Genomic DNA, 25,307 nt, shown 5'->3' with positions numbered 1-25,307 from the left:
ATTGAGGTAGATGTCAAATTTTTCTCCCCACAAACTTACTCCGCCTGGGGTTTTCCCCTAAATCTGGCCAATTAAAATAAAACAAGGCAACAGAAAGAGCAAAGGTAACAATTTATACGAGTAATTCTGTGCTCTGTCTCATTTTCCAATTATTTTATAAGTTTCCTTAGAGAAATTGCATACATCAAAGCCGCGTATGGCTGGTGCGTAGCGTGCGATACAAAAATATTTAGCGAAGTCCTCATTCGTTGAAGACCATGTCTTCGCCGGAAGCTTCGTACCCCGCCCGCCTTTCCACTCTTTTCTGTAGGCCCGTAGCGAGGATTGTAGCGAAATACACCATCTTGCCGTGGGGAACCCTGATGAGGATGCGAAGCATCATAGGGGTTTCGTGTGGTTCCATTGTGTTGCCATTATGTTGAGTGATCTGGTGTTTAGTAGCGCTATATGGAATTCCGCGTCCGGGTCCACACCGGTGGCGAAGGCACGCAAGTACAGTTGTGTGACGGTGAGTAGGCGGTGGTTCCCGAGCTGCCGAAACTCGTCCATCATGTTCTTGTCGATGTTGCCGTCTCTGTGGTAGAATCGGTAGTCTCCGTCACCGTTGGTGAAGTAAAGGTTGTTAACGTTGATGCACCGGCTGAGAGCAACGTACACGCCCTCCTCTTCGCAGCTTTGTCTTCTTCTCCTTCGTCTTCTTCTGCGGTTCCCCTACGGGAAGATGACGACGGTGGTTGAGCGCGAAGCTATCTTCTGCTGGATTCTTTGGCTGGCCAATCCCTAGGGGCATCCTACCACAATAATCATCAGAGGCGCTGCGGGCGGGGCCCGGACAAGTGACATGCCCCCGAGCAATAGATGCCTCGCATCTAACGTTGGTGAGGTAAAGGTTGTTGACGTTGATGCACCGGCTGAGAGCAACGTACCCCTCCTCCTCGCACCCTTGTCTTCGTCTCCTTCTTCAGTGGTTTCCCTACGGGAAGATGATGACGGTGGTTGAACGCGAAGCTATCTCGTGATTGGATTTTTTGGTTGGCCAATCACTAGGGGCATCCTACCACAATCATCATCTGAGGCGCTGCGAATGGGGCATGGACAAGTGACATTCCCCCGAGAAAGAGATGCTCTGCATCTAAAAGAAAAAGAAAAGAAGAGCAGCAGCAGCGCATAGCTTGCCCGCGGAGCGGGAGACGCCCGCATCAGCAGAGCGGGCTCGCAGCGCCGGCTCCTCGCAGTGGCCGCAGGCAGGAACTAGGCCCCTTGCGAAGGCCGTACCAACGCGCATACGCCACCGCTCTAGCCCGGCCGTGATTGCACAAACAGAAAGATGTCTAAGAAGCGGGAAGGGAACAGAAAGCGCCATGTTTGGCCACCAGGGCAAAGCTCGGCTTCTAAATTTTATTCTGCAGCTATAGGGCTACGAAGTACGATCAATCACAAATTACAAACTAGCGGGTTTTGTTTAGTGCATATAGTGGGTCGCGTCGGGCTTCGCAGCTCATCCTTCTCAAAGTGGAACGGAAATAAATCGTTCAATAAGGAGTGGTTTGGCAAGGGTAGTGTGATATGGGGTCTCCTCCCAAGAAAATGACGCATTATCTTCAACGATCCCTAATCATGACTGACTGATCACCGCCTCCTTCTCCCTCACTCCCGTTCCCCAGCTACAGAAATTTGGCCTCCAACATCTGAATAAAGGATATTTAATCCACATCAAGAGAATATCCCAAGCACCAAAAACTACCAAGCCCAAGCATGGCAAATCATAAGTGGCCAGTGTGTCCGAGCTTGGCAATACCTCGGCCGCCATTATTAGCTAGTGTTTAGGAAAGGTGACATGCCAGCAAATGGCCAAACTCTGGAAGGCAGTATTGGGCAATGCTTGGCAACGCATATCCCCGTGATACTTCCTATGCGTTAAAGTCCCTTCATCAGCTTTAGCTAAGTAGCGACAACGATTGATGTGCCGACGCGCCCTGCTATTGGCTCACGCCTTATTTCCTGTTCCGGTTTTAAAAAATTTTCCGGTTCCGGTTTGCGTTTTCCGTTTCCGTCCGCCATGATCGATCAAGGTGTTTTGCTTGTTCCGCCTAGCCCCCGTTGTTTCTGTGTGTGCTAGCCGCACATTCTGAATTGAAACGGTCGCTGACGATTGTGAGACACTTTTGAACAGTATATCTAGTCTTGTGGGTAGGCTACCCGCCCCGCAGTGCATGGCACTGCGAGATGACGGGGTGCTGCGCGTTTAACTGCACGACACAGTCGGGTAAAGGCAAGGCGTTGTTTGCCGTGCCATTCGGCAAGCACAATGCCAAGCGCAGGAAAGTTTGGCTCCACAGGATAGGAAGAAAAGACTTCCAGCCTACCAAGTCCAGCAAACTATGCGAGGTGAGTTTCAACTTTACTGCAACACTCAGCTGCAGCTGCTGTGGCACGGGCGCAACACCGCGCGATCGCCGTATTAAACGTGACAGCCTGGTTTGCGTGTGCAACGTTAAGAGAAACGCCGTGCCTTAAAAAAGCACTCGGGGAAACCTCTAGTTATGAGCATTTGATTCTCACTTGCTAGTATTGAAAGAAAAATTCAGGTTTTAGGTGTTTCTCGCACAGATCGCTACACCTGACCTGGGTTATGACGCGTGGCTAGTGGTGTTGGCGCGCTCCGGGTTAATTTTGACCGTCTGGGGATCTTCAGCGTGCGTTGAAATCTCGACACACGGGCGTTTTCGCTTTTAGCCTGTATCAGAAAAGCAGCCACCGTGGCCTGTATCGAACCTGTCCTTGCGCTCAGCAGCACAACACCTTAAGCACTGAGCCACCGTGGTGCGTTGAATTTTGAAAGCCGTTAAAATAGCTTCGAATGAGAATGAATGCAGTCTAATAATACAAGTTTTTTGCCGCATCGCCTCAACGCTTTTAATCCAGATTCGTAGTAAACTTCATAATCTGCTGCCAATGTGTATCACTTTAAACATTGGCAGAACCCTCTACCCGTTTACATAAAGGGTCACTCCGTTCACTTGCTCTGATTTTCTGCAGGCTGGCCTTGAACTGCATTGGCAGCTTGACAGTGACTTCTTTTTGTGGTGTAATGTCTACCTGTTTCTTTAACACACCTGCTATGCAGTCTCACTTCACAGAGGACCAGTTCGAGCCAAACATCCTCCGGAAGTTCGGCATAAAAAAACTGAGGAGCACTGCTGTTCCATCGATATTCAGCCACAGGCCAGAAAAGCCATCACGCAAGCTGCCGCACCCTCGAAGTTCTGCTGAAGTAGGAAGCGCTGGAAGTGAGTGATGGCTTATTTAACAAAAGGTTATGATTGATGCTATAAAAGCTAAATGTAGATTCCCATTCATGCCTGTGTATATCCATAACCACAAAAAATCAAATTTTCAGCGACTGGAATCGGACAAGGACATTCTCTTCCGATATGCCCACTTGCTACAGCTTCTGGTCAATGTTCGCAGCTACAAGATGAGGTGCAACACATGGCTGGTAAGTTAAATGTGCAGTATTGTTTTCCTACCTAAAAATGCATTCAATTTCACCCATGATACGGTTACTCAACAAACACGGAGCAAAAAGGTTAACGCAAACACAGAACGAAAAGGTAACTCCCTTCTTTTTTTTTTGCAGAACCTGTAGCCCTTCCTACTGATGTTCTGCTGATGCCAGCATCTAAGCCAGCTGATGATGCAGCTAGTATTGAGAATGTGCAAGTAGCTACACAAGCCACGTCGCAGCTGTCAGGTAAGTCAGCTGTGCAACTTTTGTTTGCAGTAGTAGTAAGCCGTCTGCAGCCTTGCACACAATCCTAGTGTTTACATAAAAACAACGCGTTCTTTTCAGAAACCTTGGTCACTACGTCTAGCCGGTCACTGCTCAGACACAGTCAAGCAACGCTTGCGTCCATGCCCAGTTCCCGTTCTCCTCTGCAGCAACTGCAAACAGTTACTGCATCACAACTTGATGGTGAGTGTTGTTCAGAACCAGAAAAGGTGCACTGGGAACATGCCAACAAGGAAGAACTTTCTTCGCTTTCAGAATTTCCGGTCTTTTCTGGGCGTTCAATACTGAAATGTAGACGAACAGCTAGCACTCCACCCAGTGTTAACCATCCTCAGCCAATGCTGGCAAAGGCTGCATCACAGCTAGCTGGTGAGTTTATTAGTGAAATAGTGGTTTCAAGGGGGAGAGTGAATTCAATTTAAAGTACAAATTTGCAGACATGCTCATAGAGGAATATGTCACTTTTAGGTCCAGTGGTTGTCTCTGGCAGCGCTGTACTACAAGGCCATTTGAAGGTCTGCACTGACACGGCTAACAACCAGAGCTTGAAGATAGCTGCACAAGCTACACCGAAAGAGTCTGGTGAGTCAACGGCACAGCACTATTTTGCAATGACAGGCTATCAGAGTATTTGTGTATAATCAGAGTATTTGTGTCAGAGTATCTGTGTACAAAAAATTTGTATTCCTTTCAGGACTGTTAGTTGCTGGTTCTAGCCGATCGCTCCTGAAACGCCCCCTGACACTGCCTAGGTTCTTGCCCAGTACTGATTACCTGCAGCCAATGCCGACAGTAGCCACAACACTGCAGGGTGGTACGTTTAGCATACATTTTTTTCCTAGAAGAGAGTGGCTCTAGTTTAATGGATGAATTCCAAACATGCTGGCTGACAAGAAAAAAATGCTTCTAATTTTCAGACTGCATGCCTTTTAGCCGCTCACTTCTCAAGAACCGGCAAGCAATGCTCACACCCAGTGTGAGTGTTGCAACTGCAACTGGTGTCCCTCTGCAACTGGTGGCTGCACCAGAACTACCTGGTAAATATGTTGCTCATGATGAAATGTCCTTTATTTACCCACAAATCCCAGGCATTCTGAAAATGAGAACTGTTGTGAGAAAATCGGAACCTTCATTTGCAGCTGTAGGCTACCAGCCGAAGTCAATGAAAAACACCATTTCTTCTGGAGCCACCATTCCCTCTTTGCAGCTCACATCAACAGATGCTGAAGATAAGATTTCTGGTCAACTGCTGCAAACACAGGCTACATTCCAAGCTCTGAGTGAGTTTTCCCCATCTGATGAGATTTCTGCAATTCTTGGCAGATACTTCGGGTGTATTGACATAAAATGTTTTTTCAGGGCCTACAGCTGCTGCTGCTGCTGCTGCTGCTGCATGCACTTCACTACAGTGGCAGGCTACGGGGAATGATTGCAACACTACTGCCCAGAATGAGCTTGCTAGGATGTCCCAGGTCATAGGGGGTGAGTAAGGACTTGTGGGGAAAGGTAGTCTTCATTGTGCGCATGTGCCTCAGGCAAGCTATAATCTTTTGCTTTATTCTTGCCAGAAACAGACCCTAGGGCTACATGTACGTTGCATCAAGACATTCCTGACAATGAACCACCACTCAAAAAGGCAAAGGTTGTGGCATGCCAAAACACCATGGTGGGAGTTGCATCCAGCACAAAAGGTAAGAAACTAACCCACTGTATAAAAAAATGTGTCCTATGAATCATTACTGTGCTTGGAGGAGTGGGGACCCATCCGAGCTGATAGTGTACCTGTAAAAGTTCAAATGTGACTGGCCAGGAAAGTGACAAAAGGTAGATAAGAGCAGCTTTCAGCTAAACTTTTAACGACAATTCTAATGCTAATCAGTATGGGTACATCTGCAAATGCACGCAACACTGGAAAAATGGTGAAAGCACTTTGTGAAATTTCAAGTCGGTTGTGTCTGCAGCTGTCACATTTACGCTAAGCTGCTTGCTCACATAGAACATCGTGACCAAAATGAAATTCAGGGGCGAAGAATTGGTTCGGGTAATGTGGGTTAGGAATACCCGTGCCACACGTACACAAAAAATGACATTAAGTGCTGAAGGCCTTAAGATGCCAAATGACATTAACTGGGCGGGCCGTGCTACACGCGAAACCGCAAAGGCATTTTAAATGTGTTAGGCATGATGGTGAGCATGACCAAAAAGAGAAATTTACTCATATTTTAGAAGTCTTTAACGTAGGGAAAAACATCTCACAAGGGTTACAAATGTTTTTTTGTGAAAGAAAACGTTATGAGAAACAGTGTTTTCTTAAAAATGGTGTGAGCCATTTCTAAAAGTGGCTTCATCAGCTGCCATCGCCTGCCAGTGGTAGCCAAATCCGAAAAATTTAGCACGACGAGTGACGTTTTGCCTTTTGCCGCTGTTTTAGTGAAATTCGTCTTTTGCAATATTTCGGCACCAAGGGTGCACAAAAAATCGCCTTATTTCGAAGTTCGGCTACATTTCCGCGTCAACACTCTGCTGCTGAGAGTTTAGTAGGTTTCTTTTTTTGCTCATGGCGTTCGAGGGTGAAGTTAAATGAGTTGTGGGGAACTCCTTAAACCAAAAATGACATTAGAGCGAATGGCATTAGATTTTTGCGTGTAGCAGCGAATTAATGGCACTAAAAGTTAAGGCATAAGCACTAATGTCATTTTTCGTGTACGTGTGGCACGGGTATAATACCCCTGTCACACCGCAGATCTAATGGCATTTAGAACAAATGTCATTCGCTCTAAATGTCATTAATTCGGTGGTACACGAGAATACCGACTGACATTTGAGGCGAATGACATACAGTGGCTAACGGAGGTCCCAGACCGCAAATAGCAGCCAAATGAGTAGCCTTGACAGAGTGGCACGTCACTGGACAAGAAAATTCAGTAGAAACCAAAGAATACTGTTTGTAACTTACTGTCAGTAAACTTATATTTTGTTCTTCATGTTGTTATTCAAATAAAGAAAGACAAGTACTAAAAGAAAAGAAAATCTCGTCCCCGGTGTACACGCTACCCAAATACGGATTTTTGTGGACTTTTTTGTCTCGGTTTGTGATGCCTACTGATGTCATCTAAACCAGTGATTTTCTTATAGTTATTAAAAAATATTCAGTTATGTTTCAAAAAATATCATGTGTGAAAACATTGTAGACGCGCTTTAAATATATTTTCGCAGTTTTACAAGCTCAGCAATTATCACCGCTATCACAATCAAATGACATTTGTTTCACAGTGTAGACCCGCACGGCCGAGCCAGATGTCGTTCACTTAGAATGACATTAGATTTACCGTGTGACGGGTATTAGTGTTAGAAGCCTACGGGAGACACTTTTATCCATAGATAAGCTGCTGCTGGCGGATAATGACGATGGTGTTGTCTTTTTCTTCTGCATAAATTTCCAAAAAAGGTCACATATTGTACTTCTGACATTTCAAACGCTTCTTTTGTGCCTCTTGGTGTGAAAAATGACCTATTCTGTGCATGCGCATTACAGGTACGCAGAGCTCAACAGTTGCAGATATGCAAGCCGAGATTGACTCCTTGAAAAGAAAACTATCTTCATCTCAGAAACGGGTGAAGACTTTGGAGAAGCAGAACACAAACCTTGTACAAGGTAGCACAATTTAATGAACCTATACCTAGCACCACTAGTATGTCTACCTCAGAAAGTAAACAAACTATAGTTCATCTCAGAAGCTAGCTGCAGCACTGTGGAGGCTACATTGTTGTCCCCCTCAGGGCGCCTAACTCACCGCGAAGGAAGCGACAAAAGGCGCCGGGGCCGCGCGGTGCCACTTGCCGAGAGGGGAGAAGGGAGTGTCCTTTCAGGACCCCCTTCACGGCGGATTAGGCGCCCTCAGTGGGCGCACTATTGATAACAATGTAGCCTCCACAGTGCTGCAGCTAGCTAGTGAGATGAACTATAGTTGCTGTTTCTTCTATGCTGGGTTCGCACTGTGTGCTGTGGTCTGGGTTTGTACAGCTTGGGTACCCACCTTGTATAGAACTGCAGTGTAAAATGAAATGAGAATGGTACAGGAGTGCTTGGAAAAAGTGCCATTTTAGTTGGAGCGCTCTGTAGCATCTGTGCCGCTAACATAGTATGTGCAGGGAATTAATGTAATTTTATGGTTATGACAGAAATAAAAATGTGGGAATTAGAGCACGGTAACCAAAGTGGTACAAAGGCTTTCTCGAAAGGCAAAAAAGAAGAAATTATCCTGAGCTCCTATTGGTATTAGTATCAGACAAGACTTTGGTCAACCTTAACAAAAGGCATTTGAACTGCATTTACCACTGCTTATCCCAACCTAATAAGGCAAAAATATTTTAGCAACTCATAAGGTATAATTCAATGCTCGCAGTCATCCCAAATATTCGAGTGCATGCGAGACAGTGCTTTGGACAATGCCGTAGTGCCTAGTATGCATTGCCACCTGAAGCATTGTGTTATTTAGTTATAGCAAAAAGTACTTCATCATTGTTTTGCACATTTTTCTCGCTTTTTTTTGCTGTTTGTGAGGTTTTCACTCTTATGTATTAATCTGCCTATGGTGGTCACATATTCTTGTATTTTATTGATGTTATACTTCAATTCAGCATATGAATAGCGAAATTGGCAATTGAAATTATAGCTTGCTCTTTTTTTTGTACTGTGCCCAGGTATCGACAGGTTTTTTAATGAGGACCAGGTTGGCAGCCTGCATAAGAAGACCATGCAAGGAACGACGTGGAGTGAAGAAACGGTCGTAAAAGCCATCAAACTGAGACTATCCTGCGGTTCGCAAGGTTATAATCTAGTTCGTGAGCTTGCCAGCCCTTTGCCTGCAGAACGGACCTTACAGCGTCGGATGGAGGCATTCAAGTTTGCTCCAGGAATTATCCAGGAAATGATGGACTTGGTAAAGATCAAGGTATGATAATAACCTCGTTTTATACTTAGCATTACCTACTTGTGGTGCCCGAATATAACTGGTATTTTTATAATGACAGCTCTAAATGCAGCTTTTAGCAAAAATTAATGTTGTGTATTTATTGAGATGCCCAAGGAGAAACAATCACCCGCCGCGGTGGCTCAGTGGCTAAGGCGTTGCGCTGCTGAGTACGAGGTTGCGGGTTCGATTCCCGGCCGCGGCGGCCGCTTTTCTGATGGAGGCGAAAAGCAAAAACGCCCGTGTGTACGAGATTTCGGCGCACGATAAAGATCCCCAGGTGGTCAAAATTAATCCGGAGCCCTCCACTACGGCGCGCCTCATCGCCTGCGTTGCGTCGGCGCGTTAAACCCCAAAATCAATCAAGGAGAAACAATCGGAAAGCGTAAAAGCAGGTTAGCCCTGATCAGCAGATCAGAATTTCGTAAATACAAGTGTAGCTCTCGCATCAGCAGCAGCAGTTGTTTATTTAAGCAGAAAATGACAAACATGTGAAAACAGATACTGTCCCCCCGAACACTTCCTGGACTAATTTGGTGTGATCAGTTAAATTGATGGAGTGTGCTCAAGTAGTTTTCTGAAACTCGGAGTCAGTAGGCACGTGTTAGTCAGTGTAAAATAAATGTATGCAGAACCTTTGCAAGTGAAGTCAAAATATGCTAATGGGTGACTGAATGGGGATGCGTACCATGTATATATCAAACAGCCAGTCTCAAAAATTTTCTTCTGATTGGCTCGTGATCTTTGCTACAAAACTGAAAGGCAATGGGAACAACCACTCTAAGAGATGGCTATGAAGTGAAGTGTAGAATAGGACCGCAGCTTGCCCTGAGTATTTTGTGATGGCTCTTTAACGTCACTTACAGTATGAAAGGAAAATGGGAGAGAGAAAGGCCAGCTTTGATTATTTATTTCTCAGCAAAAGAGTAAGCCGTCGAATTAAATCTGAAAGTGGTTTCAAATAAGTGAGTTCTCAGCTTTTAGTGCCCCTTAAAGTAGAGTTCTCAGCTTTTAGTGCCCCTTTGGCATTTATAAATGAGTTTATGAAACTGCACATGAAGCTCTGATAACGGAAGCTGAACTGGCACACATTAATGAGAAGCGTTGTTGGTCTGTCTGCTGCATGGAAAATAAACGTTATGAATAAAATGCTTTGTTGGCTGTGTTTGCGGAGGCTGTTGAATATTATACAGTTGCTGCTTTCGTTTGGAAAGATAATTGCCTCCTGCACAATTTATTTGTTTTTCTCATTGCTTGCACGCTTTTAAACCTTATTAACTGCATGTTACAATAAGCACTCATTAGCATAGTTTCAGTGTAGACTTGTTCCTGACATGCATGTTATGTTTCTAGAAAAAAGATGCACGTTATAATTGGATAAGCCTGATACTCAACAGCTTGTTACGGGTTGGGCTATGGTTTTTTTCTTCCAGATGAACCTTCTCGAGGAAAGTGAGCGGCACGCGGTTCTCATGATGGACGAGATTCAGCTCGCCAAAGGCCTGGATTTCGATCCCTCCACTGGCATGCTCATTGGTCGACCAACGGTACCGTTATCCAATGGCAAGATGCCAGAAAATGCATTAGCTACCCATGGGCTGGTGTTCATGTTGGGGGGGCTGTCCACGCGTTGGAAACAGACTGTAGTGTACGAGCTAACGGAAAACTCATTTCATGCTGACACTGTTAAAGACAGGATTGTGGAAATCATTGCTGCCTGTGAAAGCATTGGCATCAAAGTGCATGCTCTCATTAGCGACACGGGCTCCTGCAATCAGGCAGTGTGGAACCGTTTCGGGCTGCGTGCTGGGAAGGGAGGACAGCGAAGCTGCTCTGTGCAACACCCACATGATAGAACGCGACGGTTGTACTTCCTTGCTGATGTTCCGCACCTGCTCAAAAACTTGCGGGGCCACCTGACGAAAAACCAGACAATTTATCTTCCAGCCAAGGTGGTTGAAGAGAACAACTTGCCAACCAACAAAGTGTCCTTGGCTCCAATAGAAGAAGTGATTGAGTTAGAGGAGGGTGCGGAGTTTGAGATAGCTCCAAGGCTGACAAAAGCCTCGATAAGCCCAAAGCACTTCGACAAGATGAAGGTTGGGCCTGCCTACACGCTTTTTCACTATGATACCGCGGCGGCGTTAAGGTATTATGTGGAAAAAGGAGAGTTAGAGGAGCTAGAGGCAGAAGCTGTAACAACTGCCTGGTTTGTTGACCAGGTGCAGAAGTGGTTTGTCATGCTTACATCCCGAACAAAAAAGGATGCTATGATGCACCGAAACCCGGATGGTGTGAAGTTTCTTGAAAGCTTCATACTTCTTTTTCAAGGTCTGGCGATAGGGAGTGAGGGAGGACCCTGGAAACCAATTCAGACTGGAGTCCTTCTGTCAACAAGGGCTGCTCTTGAACTGCAGGAAAGCCTGTTGCAAGACTACGGTTTCCTGTACGTTTTGCTTTCCCGCCTCAGTCAGGATGCCTTAGAGAATTTTTTTTCGACAATTCGGTTGAAAAACCCCACACCGAAGCCAAAAGACTTCAAGTCTGCGACCAGGAGTGCGTCACTGTCGCAGTTCTTGCGGCCAAATCCCAATGGCAGTTACAGTTGTGTAGAAGGGGAAATGCTTGTCGGCATCAACAGCAGTAAGCCCAGGAAGCAGCCAATTCGTGTTCTCTGTCCGACAGCTGACATGCTTGAACGGTTTGTTGTGGACGACGCAGGTGCGTTTGAGTACCTTTGTGGGTACATTGTCGGGCAAGTGAAAAAGAACTTCAAAACATGCAGCATTTGTGCCGCGGCTATGTGTGCTGACAAGCCAGTGGAAGAGTGCAGCATGGTGCTGCAGTTGAAGTCTTACCTCCCGAACAGGATGCCATTGGTTACTCCCACAGCAGCTGCACTTGAAATCCTCAGAACATCGGAGGCATTTTTTTGGCATAACAAGGAAGCACTGCTTGAGAACCGTTCACAGCTAGCGGCCATCAACAAAGCCATTCTCAAAGTTACGTCCACAACCCTTCCAGGCTGCCATGGCGTGCCGCAAAAGCTCACGAAATGCTTCCTGCGTACCCGGGTGCACCTGTACCTGCGTAAGCTGAATGAAAAAATTTCCGAAGAACCACCTGCACCGAGATGTGGCAGCAAAAGTATCGGAATGCGGGAGGCTGCCAGAGCCATCATCTAGCTTTACATGCCCTGCTACGTCTAAGCCCTGCTGAACCCCTTGTCCCTCCAGTTGTATGGCACGCTTCATTAGCAATATCGTTGGCATTTTGTAGTGGTCGAAGAACCCCTTGTCCCTCCAGATGTATGGCATGCTTCATTGGCAATATCGTTTGCATTTTGTAGTGGTCGAAGTAAACATGTCGTAACTGAGAAGTTTCAAAAGGAGACTATTCCGGCCTTTTCTTTCTGCGTGACCATGATTGGTCAGACATTCATACCAGCGCAATGTAAATGAGGCAGTTGGCATACTAACAAGAGTTATACATGAATCATTCCAGGTGTTCATCCCGAAACAACAAACTTTTAGGAGCAGCTATCCAGCCTGGTTCTCTCGTGAACTAAAATGTTTGTTATGTAAGAAACTATTTTCGTTCCTTTGTTGACGCATATTTTTTTTTACATCTCACTTTCGTAGGGCATTTTTTCTTCTCTGTGGAAGAAAGGCGTGCTTGCCCCTGTGTTCAAACCCAGTGACGAGCGTGCCGTTACAAAAAAACGAGCAGTAGGTTTGCTAAGTCCTTTTGCCAAGGTTTTTGAAATTGTGTTATTCAGGCATTTATCTTTCTTTTTTATATGTCAAAAACCAGATGCTCACCATGTATTTCTAAAAGGCTGATCGGTTGAAACCAACCTGACAATGTTTGTTGGATGCACTAGCTGAATCATCGCCAATCGTGGCCAGGTTGATGTAGTGTACTTTGATCTGTCTAAGGCTTTTGACTTGGTGGATCAAAATCTTCTAATTCAAAAGCTGGTACGATATGGTGTTTGCAACAACCTTTGCATGTTCATTCGTGACTGCCTAAATAGCCAACCAAACATTGTACGCGTAGGTGGCATGTTGTCTAAACCCCTTTTTTCCAAGACAGGAGTCCCTCAAGGATCCATTTTGGGTCAACTTTTGTTCATTGTTTTTTTAACGACCTCTCTTGTTCAGTAAGCAATAGCCAAATGCTTCTCCACGTGGATGACATCAAGCTATTCCGAAAAGTTGACTCCCGTGAAGAATGTGCCCTTTTACAGTCCGATATTTGCAGTTTAAGTACTTGGTGCCTTGTTAACAAGTTATAATTAAATCCTACCAAAACACATGTAATGAGTCTAACCAGGAAATGCACAAGTGTGTTATATGATTACATGTTAGATCAATGCATCCTGAAAATGGTTGATGGGTGTCATGACCTTGGGATTTTTTTCGATTCAGCACTACGTTTTCATGTGCACATTGAAGAGGTTGTTAAAAAGGCATACAGTCAGTCAGGAGTAATATCAAGCACCAGATGTCCTTTCCATAATGTGTCGTGCCTCAAGCATTTTGTTTTTATCCGTCGTCATTCCGAAACTTCATTTTTGGTCTATCCTATGGAACAACTTGTATGCAAGCCAAGCTGTGAATATTGAAGATGTTCGACGACGTTTTGTTCGAATTGTTTATGAAAGGCATTTTGATAGAAGAGTTATAGTGTCTCATGTGTTGATATTCATGTTTCTTCTCTTTTGAATTTTGAAGGGTATTTTCTTTCATTTATATTTATACAGGAGCGGTGGATGGTCATTGCTCATGTTTTGGTTTTGGCATTCAGATGAGTGATTGAGAAGCTGCTAGTTGTTTGAGTTTTGCCTGTGGTGACCTCTTTTCCTCTGATGCATTGTTCCTACACCTGCGAAATTTTATAGTTGCTCAATTCAGCCTTCTGAGCATTGTGTAATTCTGCCACTTGTGTTCCTTATCATTTGCTTTTCACGTATGCATTACTGTCCAATACATAAGAGCGAGTGCATTTTAAGTTTGCTGTTTAGTTGATGCATGTTTTTAAACAAGTCCTAATGGTGTGTGTAAAAAGTTTATTCTCAGGTGATGGCCTTTGTCCCCCACTGTTTACCTGTGCCTTTTCGCAATACTTTCGGAACTACTACATGCAACGATTAGGATGGAGTTTTGAGCAAACCTGGATAACGTCTCTAAATATCTGGCTGTGAGCTACCCCATTACAGCTGGGTTTCTTTTTTTCTTTTTTTGTTTGGTTTTGTTCCCATGCTTTTTTGAAGAGTTGAATTGTCAGCTGGCAGTTATTGAGATGTACAGATGTTTAATAAGCCTGAATGCTGTATCTAACAATTTCGCTCTAATGTATCCTCCTCTTCCTTCCCCATTTTTCACTCAAATCTAGAGCTTGCAGCTGTTAAGATGAGCAGATTTTCTAACTGAGTTCGATTTTTTGCACCTGTTTGTCTTCCTATCATTGAATGAGCAGTGTTTTGATGTTAAACGATTCTTTGTGTGTTTCTTCAGTTATGTCATATGACTTTTCACAGTGTGAGGTGTTTATTTTGAAATGTTTATTTGAAGGCAAATAATGCTGTACCCTGGACTCCCCACAAGTTTGCTGAAATTTTGCTTAACTGTACACCAATAAAAAAGATTTCGAACACGTCACGTGAGATTCTTCCAGATTACTCCCAGAATATATTCAGTTGAAGGGAGTACATTTCTTGCGTCGAACTAAGGTAATATCTTTACACAAATAGATCTCTACACAAATAGATTGACAGCTACAGTGTCATGCATGGCATTTGTGGCACCGGATTACTTTATATAAAACCTTGCTTTATCTTCAATATTGGATGTGTTAAATTCTATTATTTGAGCATGATCCGAAAAGTGTTTGACTTTGACAAAACCTATTTCTCTAACGTTCAAGCTAACAGCATGCTGCATGCAAAATATCACCTTGTAATATACATCCGCCAGATCCCTCGGAAAATTACAAAAAATATAAAATACGAAAATGAAATGCAGCTCCCACTGAGCCAACTACATGGTTTAGACTCGGAAGTATGTCAAAGTTTTACCCACATTTCATATGCGAAATTGCAGGAAATAACGGAAATCCCTGAAGTGAGGCTTTATTGTATTCTATATAAGATAGCAAAAAAAATACTTCAACAGAATTACTCTATGAACTTCTAGCATTGCTGCCTGAGAAAATAGGCTTGCTTTTATTTGAAACTAATAAACTGCAAGCATTAAAGGCTACATTTCATGTTTTTTTTAGAACCTCGGCGGCTGTATGGAGCATATACGCAGACTGACAGGGCAAAGCACTACTGTCTATGAAGCAGTTCTGAGGAGATCTTGTGGGTAGAACGATGTTTGGGAGGTACTGGGCAGCACTCTATTCTGGAAAAAATTGCATTTGTTTTACAGAAGCTTAGCATGCTTTTCTACCTTGGCGACTAAGAAACGTCCGTGTGGAGTAATTACCAAGCTGTTATCTACTTCGGTGTCATAATAGTACAACATTGCGGTACATAAACAATCTTGTAACGCAACTTTTCAAGGCTGCATTCGTAAATGTGACAGTACGCACCTTAACTACTGCTGCGGGGAACTCCCAGCGCGCAAAAAAATTTGTTAGAAAGGCACACTGCGAAAAAACAAACAAAAAATACTCGCGAAGGGTGCACGGCCAGCATCGCCGCCGATCAATGGGCTTAATATAAAAGCAAATCCGTCGAGGCAGCTTTAGCTAATGTTGATTACCTTTATCTATACTTAATCCGAACATGAAGGCACTTAAACATCATCCACATGCCTTACGAACCGTCAGACACCGAGTGCGACGCACGCTGGCCTGAATCTGAGAGCCAGCAAACCATGCTCACTGCCGCGCTCACTGCTCAGTGACGGCACGCGTAGCTGAAGTCCCTTCATCGGCTTTTCACCGGGTATATTCAGCGCTTGACTTCCTTTTTTGTGTGGTATGGCATGAATAATAACGTTACCGCTGTATTCTGCAGCGCAACGTTGGGGAAGCAGCTTCGCACTACTGCGCAGGCAGTGCGCGCGACGCTGCCTATGTGCCGGGCGGGCGTGCAGCTGCCGCGAGTTAGGAAGTTCATGGCGGACAGCGCTAGCAGACGACGCGAGGGGAGCGGGAGAGGGGTGGAGAGGAGGAACTTGTCGCTACTTGGCTAAAAGCCGATCGAGGGATTTTACTATGCGTGGAGCCCGTGCTATTTTCCTGCACATTTCTTTCTTTCTGGCCAGTCCTTGTGGGCAATGCCTATTCTATCAGTTCCCGCGCTGCTCGACCTTCCTTTACACATGCCATTATACAGAGAGTTATAAAATGCGCACGCATTAAAAAATTTGCTGTACAATGACATGTATAAAACAGATATCAAGCTGCAAGGCACAATAAACAAACTGCGGCGACTTTGGGAAGCAATTATTCATCCACAAACACAATCGAGCAACATAACACAGCAGATCTCTGCTTACTTTTTTATTATGCACATCAAATTTACAGGGAGAAGCTTGACTTAACAGTGGCAAGAATACCAAATAATTTGTTCAAAACTTAAACACAAAAACAAAACACCAACACAATAGAAGACAAAAAATTAAAAACCTCATGAAGCGCGAACCAATCCATCCTTTGTTTAGCTGCTTGAGATGCCTACAAAACAGAAGTATTCAGGTCAACGAAAACAATACCCTTTTCTTCTGTAATTCGCCGATCTTCCAAGATCACAATATGTAGTTCAACAGCACTGTTGTAGAAGAGTCCAGCTTAGAAGACTTCTTATCTCTCCTGCATCCGCCACTTGTCCACCAGAACCACTTTTACGGTGTACCATCCTGTGATCTAAAAACAATCGTTCACTACAATGCTAAATGTATGCTGAATACTAAGTAAAGCACCTAGCACTATCCTAAGCGCATGCACGGGTCGAAATATTCAGCCGACACTTTCAGCTTGTTAACACTCGCTGCCAAACATGAAACGTACTGCAGTTACGGCTATTTATTTTTCAAAACTGTGCTTTACGATAGCAGTTGCTTGGCTCGTTCTTGAGAAAACAGTCCGGAAGTTAACCAAAAATGTGTTTCACACTATGGAAGTCGCAAAAGCTAATAGGAAAAAAAGTTTAGGATGCAGAGCAACACGCCAGCGGTTGCGTGAAATTTTGTTGTGCCAACCGTAGTCACACAAGCAATCGCAACCGAAAAAAATGTCGTGCCGTCAACGGTATATTAGCGTAAGTTTTGTTTTGTAACAACGCGGGATCAGAGACTACAAGGCAACACACTACGCAATGGGTTGGAAATGCACGAACATTCACATATTTTTTCGCAAGACATCTCTGGCAACCTGGAGATAGATGAGGTGCCCTGTGACCTTTTAAAGGAGCCATGAAGAGAAAACACAAGTTTGGTTCATTCGAAAGATTGCCTCGTTAGAACCATAGCGACACCACTTGTAACGCAAACTTCGCTCAAATAAGCTACATAATTAGGAAAAAAGGAAATGACCATGCGACCCACCAGCTCATTTTCCACAACAGAACCTATGATGTCACTCGAGAATGCTCTGCGATTGCCGGAGTCCGGCAAAAGCAAACGCATATCTTAGCGAAAAGTAATACGTTTGAAATACGTACGAGTACGCTTGAAGTGCACTTCAAATATGCTTTTTATTTGTAAATGTATTTTAAGTGCATTAAAAATTGCATTTTCTCAATTTTTGGTAAATATTGAAAATACATTATTAAAAATACGGGAAAAATACAGTTCTTTTAAGTACCCTCCAAATAGATTAAAAATGCACTGAACCTCATGAATGTGCGCTTAAGGCATTCAGAATATATTGAAAATGTATTTCTTCCCGCCAAACGATCATTTTGTAAATGCACTGTAAATATTATAAAAATACACTTACCTAACTACATTTAGAGCAGCACTCTGAGTATACTTTCAAAGTGTGCTGAAGCATGGAAATATACTCCGAATATAATCTAAATACATTTCAAATGCATTTTACGTTTGTCGAACGAACATGGTAGAAATACACTCTCAATGCATGAAAAATACTTATAGAAAATACATTTTAAATGTATTCATAAAGCTTTGCCGAAATACATTTCGAGTACACTAGAGGCACTGCTTCAGTTGCTGAAGCGAAAGATTCAGGTAAAGCATATCGTAAGTGCCGGATAAAATACATCTCAAATGAATAAACGCACTGAGAATTTCTCCTCGATGTTTACTTATAATAAAAGAAACTGAGGGAGATACTTTCACTTACTGCGCTGTCTAAAGCAGACATAACTCTGCGTATTGAGCAGAAACTCGGCGTACAAATATGTAAGCGGCGGTGTTCCAACGCAATCAGCAAAGAAAAAACATCGAATTCAACGAGTACATATATGTACGAAAACACTTGCAATTTGCCAGCGTTGTTACGACGGTATCGCTGTGGAGGCTTTGAAAATTTTCTTTTTCTGAAAAATATTGGCCTTAGATGGACAACCCTGGCTATGCTTGCGAGGGCGAGCAGCTCGGCGCCTCTCACTGCCGCTCACTACCTCCTCCTCTGTGCCCGGCACCTGCGGCGCGAGTTGAGCGGCTCACCCCTCCTTCACGTTTTGTCTGCCTTCGCTGCGTTTCTTTTGCCTGTCCTGTTTCGAACTCCTCAACGCGCGGTCGTCGGGTGGACGCAGTCTCTGCTTGGACGGCGCGTTGCAGCTGCGTTGGCCGTCTAGCCAAGGTAAGCACGAACCGGCAAGGTAAACCGGCTATTTGCGCGTACGGTGTCGCACTACAATTAATGGACGTATGTTTGCCTTGCAATCGAAGAGTGCTAATGTCCTTTATAAAATCCGCACGTGGCTGTTAAGCTTACCTCCACCTGCGAGCAAGATTTCCTACCGTAACTACGCCGTGCAAGGGAGTAGTCACAAATGAACGACAGAAAGAAGGCGTAAAAAAATGGATTTTAGTGCTTTATTTTTTGCGCCTGATTTTTAGCTCGGGCCCTGCTGAGTGGACGGGGGACTGTTGCTACGAGTTTCCTTGTAGATCGAGTACTCATTGAGAACTAACACTTGCATTAAACACATAACAACCAGGAACGTTTTTAGCACAGCCTGTTCACAGAAAGTCCGCCGTCCATGTTTACGCGCTTGAGAAATTTGCGAAGTGTATCCAGGGACGCAGCTTTCTTTTGTTTTCTGTTCGCAGCAGCCGCTCACAGCTGCGCATGTTCACAGCAGCCGCCGTACGGGGAAGGAACCCAGTTTGTGGCATACATTCATCCGACTAATGCGCGTGGCCGGGCCATACGGCGGGAATCCGAGCAGCCTTCGCGATTTTTGTCGGTCGCATGTCGCCATTCTGTCAACTGAAGCCATGAAAGAGTTTATGCCGTCTGTTTCGAAGTGACCAAAAGTGTTAAAAGCGACCCACGTAATCTTTGGTGCATGTGGCAGTAGCGAAGGTGCTTCATTTCCAGGGACAACAAATTATTTGTCCATCCAAGACAAACTATGAGAGTAGCCGCTAAGTTACAATCAGTTTCTGTTTCTACCGCCACCCAGAACCAAGAACCAGCAAAGGAAGGAAGAAGGAATGCGGGTGGGGAGGGGGACTTCGAGGGAGGAAACCAGTTCCCCGCGCGAGACCCCTCGGTTCCCGGAACGGGTCCCCCGGGGGTACGTCTCTTTTTGTTCCTTGGATTGCTCCCCCCAAACTCCGCGAAACTTCAGGACGTTGGCCCCTTCCTGTTTTGTGTTTCCCTGCAGCTTTTTCCCTCCTTGCCGTATTCAATTCGTAGCGCATTCACGAACACGTGTGCGCGTTCCGAGATGCCCTTCGGCCGCTCGTGGTCAAGGGACAGACACGCGGAACCCGACGCGCTAACGCTGGACCACGCCACCGGAGAATTTCAGATATGTGCCCAAAGGCACCGAAAACAGCATGGGCAGCTTGGCGGTTGTGTGTGTTTAGAAGCCGCAATTTCCCATTTGCGTCTAAAGGGTGTACTTAAACGAGTTTCTTTTAGGTGTCACGAGTATTTATGAAGCAACTATTTTTACTTGATGGTCCCTGAAGCTAACAGGTGTTTATCTTTTTTTGTATGTTACAGACGCGAGCATTTACAATTATTTTCCGCGTTGCGCCCTAAATTAATGATGACGTTGTCTGTGTACAGCAAAAAGTTTAAAATTACCTACCGGTTATGTGCGGCGGAGAGCAAAAAAATTACATACGTGTGCAAGCACAAATACACGTTTTCTGGCGTTGCTTGTTTGAATTGCTTCGGTTAGGTGCCTACGATATAAGAGCTTGTTATTTTAAGGACAGCGTGAAATTTTTCTTGTTTTCCGAAATAACCTTACTTTGCCGTTCCTTTGAAAGCATTGTTGAGTGCACACGCCAATCTAATGACATTTCTGTAAGCTTTGTACTGCAATCTTGCCCATGCATTTTTAAATTGTTTCGCTGCGCACTATTTTTTTAAACTTAATCTCCAAAGAAGGTGACGCCGAAATATGGAGCACATAACAATAATTGTAGTTAATAAGATTACTGCCTATCTTATTTTATTAGCGTCCTGTGAGGTCACAGACCAGTTTTGTCCAAGTTAGTTGGAAAACTAGAATTGCCACCGTTTCAAGTTAACTCAAGTGCCTAAGAAAGAGAAGTAGCAGAACTCTAAGAACTCTGTCGCATGTTTGGTAACTTGTTATCTTAGCTCTCTTTTTTTTTTCCTAATTTTCGCACATTTTTATCCCTAGACAATTTCCAAACATAAGTCGCCCTCCTCCCCCCCCCCCCCCCACCATTCTTTCTTAAAAATGGTATTGAAGATCCGATGCCGCGTGACAATATAAACTATGCTTACCATTACATAAATTGTCTTACGTCCTTCAAAGGGGCATTGTTTTCACGGCGGGTTTTTTTTTTTTTTTTTTTTTCTGAAGGGGACATTAAAAAATCCTTGCTCGCGAGGGACGTTGGCACGGCTAGAGAAAAGGCCTGATTGATATGACATTTATTTGCCTCTAAAAAAAGTGTTTCACTAATATTTTCCCATTTTCTTTTCACTGCAGCTGCTGGTGAAATTTCCGGCGTGGAGAATCCGAAGTACGAGGACTGATGCACAACGCTTCATCTGCGCTGGCTACCGAGGTGGCTGAAAGGCATTCATTCCTGCTGCTTAGTAATCGCAAAATGGGCCACTCGACTGAGGTGTACAATAAACAACTTTCAAACTGCCAATTTGTGCGCATACGTGCTGTTCTTTTCAGTCATTTGCTGGCCCGCATTCCGAACATGGCCGGTTTACATTTTCACAATGGAGCATATCTTTAGCCTAGCGCCTATTAAACTTTTTCAAACCACAATATAATATTTTCTAGTTGAACGTTAACAATTCCCCCTAAGACACATTGCCATGGCATCTCTCAATGTATTTAGGTTTTATTTACTATACACTAGTAACACATTTTGAGTATATTTGAAGCAGTATTTTCTGTGCATTTAAAATGCATTACTAATACATTTTGCACGTATTTAAAATTACATTTTCTGAGCATTTTTAATGCATTTCAAATGCATTAAATATGTATTTTTCATGCACTGCTTATGTAGTTTTGAGGTACATTTTAAATACATTGTAAATGTATTCGAAATGCCTTTGGAATGTGGACAAAATAATGCAAAATAAATACAAAGTTGATATATGTATTAAATGCATTCAAAATACATTAAAAATACGGCATCTTTTCGCTAAGGGATATGTTAGGCAGGGCTTACAGTTTGCATAACGAGCTAAATGCCCGTGAAACATACTGCACATTCTTTTTATGACAAAGAACGGTGGAGTAAACGGTTGAAGTTCCGAACGAACACGCAAGCGTGTGCGCCAATGCGTACGAAACTACCGCCGGCCGAGCTCGACATCTCGCCGTCGCGCAGACGAGTTTTCGGGTTCGAGGCTCTTAGGGGCCAACGAACGGTCCCAGCACGCACAGCCGCGACCTTGCTTGATATCGTAATCCCTTCACAGGAGGTTGGCCGTCATATCGCCAACCAGGAAAGGTAAAAATAGAAACGAGGGGAGTAAGGAACAGCAAGCAGGGACGAGATAGTGACAGTCGTCGCAGTTTCGGAATGGTGTTGGCTTGCTGCAATTGTTAGGAGCTCGTTTCCAGTTTACAACCACTGAAAACTTCAGTTTGCTCGAGTACTTTACAATGAAATTTCGTTGCTACGTTTTGAACATGCCCATGTAGTATGGGCAAATTGTCGAGGGAGGGCGACATCCCCGGTGAGGAGATCTCCTTTCATGTGCTGCCCAACAACGAACCTCGGCGAAGCAAGTGGCTACGTTTTGTGAACGTTGCAAACGGAGGAGAAAGAGAGCTAAAGGAAGTACGAGTGTGCTCGCTTCGTTTCCGAGGAAGTGATTACGGCAGGGACCCTTACGTTAGCTCACTCCTGGGACATGCTGGCGCTCGTCGCCGACTTCGTCAGATCGCCGTCAACGCGCTCTGACCTTGGGGGAAAACTGCCGTAAAAACCGCGCATTGACGCTCGTATCTTTCTGGTCGAAGCTGAGAGCTCGCGCGAACGGCTTTCCATACACGACACCGGCCAACTGGCATAAGCGATACTGCTACTGAAATTGAACTATTTGTAACCATAATAAAAATACGGCACTTACGTACCAGTCTGTATTCGTCCGTCGCGACGGCGCTGACGAGGCGGCGGTGCCGACGACAGGGCGTTCGTCTGTTGTGGCTATCGCGGAATGGTCGCTTTCTCGTCCACCGCGTATCCCACAACTCTTGCCGCTCGTGCACTTAGAAGCATTGAGCGTTCAAATGGTGTGAGGCCGTTAAATGCAAGCCCGAGCTCCTCGGCGAGAGTTTCGTTCTCCGGATCAGGCGATTCCATGACTAGGGCTGCGGGTGCACTAGGTTTTACTAGTATTTTTAAAATGGCCGCCGTCTCGGTCGACTCCCGCGTGTGGGTGCTATATGGAGTCGACATACTAAGTATCTGTTTCATGGACCGGCTCGTATGGCGCCATGGTTCACGTCACGGAATGTGATATTTTAGCGGGAGATTTAAAATTTTGGCTTAAATTGCCTTATTTCTCAGTGAATAAAGCATCATTTGCTTCCGGGAAAGCGCTTGGGGTACTATGAAACACCTAATCTTTCGAATAAAACAAACGTTTGTTTTCTCTTCATGGCTCCTTTATTGCGCTGTATTGTAGCGTGAGCTACATTGGCTGAGGTAGAGCAGTTTGGCGTGGCTCATGGAGAGCCGCGCTGGGCATGCGCGAGGAGCAGTGACGTCACATGGTCCCAGAACCATCCAGAACGTTGCTGGCTGCCCGGCTTCTCACACACACCCCACGCGCCCAGCGTCTTCGCCTACCTCCATTCCGCACGTGGCGGCCTAGTCCACTTGATAATCATGTGAGGGGTGGCCGGGTGTGAAACCTATGGCTCGTGCATTGAAGCAATTCACCGGCGTGGGGCTGTGGAACCAGCTTAGCTCTGGGGGGATTGGTGACCCTGCGCCGGAGTCACCAATATACAAGTGTCACATTTCGTATACTGTGTGTACGAAAGCACGATAATCCAGCAGCAGAAATCATGATAATCAAGGTAATCCTAGGCAACCAAGAAAGCTAAGAATAACCAGCTGAACCTTAGCTCACGCTACGTATATCCTGCCATAGCTGAGCTAAGCCACTGCTAGTTTTTTTAAAGGGGTAACCAAGTAAAGCGACAATTCCGAGTGACACTACAAACCTTAATGATTGGGTATTAAACTTGTTAGGTATATGGTGTCACTGTCGCCGTCACTCATTTCTGACTCGTCCGACGCGCCAGAAGCGAATGGAAGCGACTTAAGCCCAGCGGCAATTTAATTAGTTTGTTGCTCGGCAATATCTGTACGTAGCTCACGAAAATATTGGAACGGAAGCTTCATTTATAGCTAACCTTTAATGACGCCAGCTTAATATATCCGTAACTCTATTACTGCACATGAGTCTTGCTTGGACGTATGCTGGACGTGGTGAACCTGCAGTGGAAGCACAACCGCTTCTTCGGAAAACAAAAAGCCGGAAAGATGATAGCTAGTACTAGCTTCCCACAAATGGAAGCTCATGTGTGTGACCGCTTAATTCCACGCGAGAACCAACAACACTAAGTAGCACTCAAGCGCGTGAACCGTTTAAACTACAGCTGAAATTTAGGCGGGAACGAGCGCGAACCCTCTCGCACCGCGCACGGAAAAATGAAGTGCTGACTCACATTTTCAGCTGCCGGTCGCAGTAGGCAAATGGTGTTATTCCACCCGGCCGATATACTTCAAACAGAGTCGCCGACACCAAAACCTCTCATGAAAATGGACGTTGAGTTTTAATAGACCCCCTATTGCGTTTCTGTAGAGTCAATAAAAAGTCAATTAAAACTCATCGCTTATAGACTGTCTTTGTTAGAAAGTCAACAAACTTTATTGCACAAACTCAACCAACATTTTGTTGCCTTCAAGACATTGAGTTTTAATACACTTCATATTGCGTTTCTATAGATTGAACCAAATCTCCCTTCCTAAACACTGCGGCCAATAGAAAATCAATAAAAATTCTATTGCAAAAATGCAACATGAATTTGGTTGCCTTCACTATATTGAGTTTTAACAGATTCTGTATTGCCTTTGTCTGGGGTCGACCAAACTCCTTATGTGTGGACTGTGGTCATTAGACAGGCAATCAACATCTTATTATGAACACGCAGCAAACATCTTGTTGCCTTCATCATGTTGAGTTTCAATAGACTCTGTATTCGTTTCTATAGCCCACCCACGGAGGTCTGGTGGTCTATCCGCGCATATATGTGGGGTGCCATTGCGCCACCTGCCCCGCCGCATCAACAGAGCTCGCGAGATAGACGTACCATCACTTCGTCTTGAGAGCACTTGGGTGCTGTGGTGCCCGGGGTGACGGACATCGCCGCCGGACAGTCCGAGCCCCTACAAAGCTCCTCTGTTAGAACTTGCCAGAAAACTTGACTCACAGGCATCAGGATATTACGCCTATACTCAATAAGAACTTTATAGAAAGCTAATAAAGATAAATTTAATAAAAACTCATCACAAATTCTATTCAGACGTAGCTCATATGCAACATGTTGTGATGACTGGGCACAATAAGAATTTTACAGAAATCTCATTGAGATAAATTTAATAGAAACCCGTCAGAAACTGTATTCTAAGCGGTCTCACTCACAACAGCATGTTACGACGATACTCAATAATAATTTTAAGAAAGCCAATTCAGGGAAATTTAATAAAAACCTATGAAAAAGTTTAATCAAAGTTTATTCACACGCAACAGGACGTTACGACTATACTCAATAACAATTTATTAAAAACATTGCCATAAATTTAATAAAAATCCGTCAGACACTATACTCAAACCTGACTCACACGCAACAGGCTGTT

General features: G+C 44.5%; 1 protein-coding gene across 2 annotated transcripts; it reads left to right on the top strand.

Moving 5' to 3' along the window:
- Nucleotides 1–1,924: 1,924 nt before the first annotated feature.
- On the top strand, nucleotides 1,925–14,425 carry LOC144151678 (uncharacterized). Of its 2 annotated transcripts, XM_077682792.1 has the most exons (15): nucleotides 1,925–2,388; nucleotides 3,128–3,290; nucleotides 3,401–3,499; nucleotides 3,641–3,754; nucleotides 3,854–3,976; nucleotides 4,049–4,162; nucleotides 4,262–4,375; nucleotides 4,488–4,607; nucleotides 4,711–4,830; nucleotides 4,933–5,073; nucleotides 5,153–5,275; nucleotides 5,362–5,484; nucleotides 7,329–7,448; nucleotides 8,498–8,748; nucleotides 10,200–14,425. In XM_077682792.1, exons 1-15 carry the CDS (start codon nucleotides 2,227–2,229, stop codon nucleotides 11,949–11,951), a joined length of 3,639 nt encoding a protein of 1,212 aa, XP_077538918.1. In that variant the 5' UTR covers nucleotides 1,925–2,226; the 3' UTR covers nucleotides 11,952–14,425. The 2 variants fall into 2 exon arrangements, with proteins under 2 accessions (XP_077538918.1, XP_077538917.1); XM_077682791.1 differs by having other exon boundaries at nucleotides 3,854–4,162.
- The last annotated feature ends 10,882 nt before the right edge of the window (nucleotides 14,426–25,307 follow it).

Source organism: Haemaphysalis longicornis, unplaced genomic scaffold (assembly GCF_048455015.1).
Source record: "Haemaphysalis longicornis isolate Haplotype H1 unplaced genomic scaffold, Haemaphysalis longicornis Haplotype H1 scaffold_9, whole genome shotgun sequence".
Lineage (NCBI taxonomy): Eukaryota > Metazoa > Arthropoda > Arachnida > Ixodida > Ixodidae > Haemaphysalis > Haemaphysalis longicornis.
This window is presented reverse-complemented; position numbering and strand designations above follow the sequence as displayed.

Coding starts and splice junctions, on each gene's coding strand:
- LOC144151678 (XM_077682791.1), top strand. CDS start 2,227: ATGACGGGGTGCTGCGCGTTTAACTGCACGACACAGTCGGGTAAAGGC. Junction 2,389..3,127: donor AGTCCAGCAAACTATGCGAG/GTGAGTTTCAAC, acceptor CCTGCTATGCAG/TCTCACTTCACAGAGGACCA. Junction 3,500..3,640: donor TGAGGTGCAACACATGGCTG/GTAAGTTAAATG, acceptor TTTTTTTTGCAG/AACCTGTAGCCCTTCCTACT.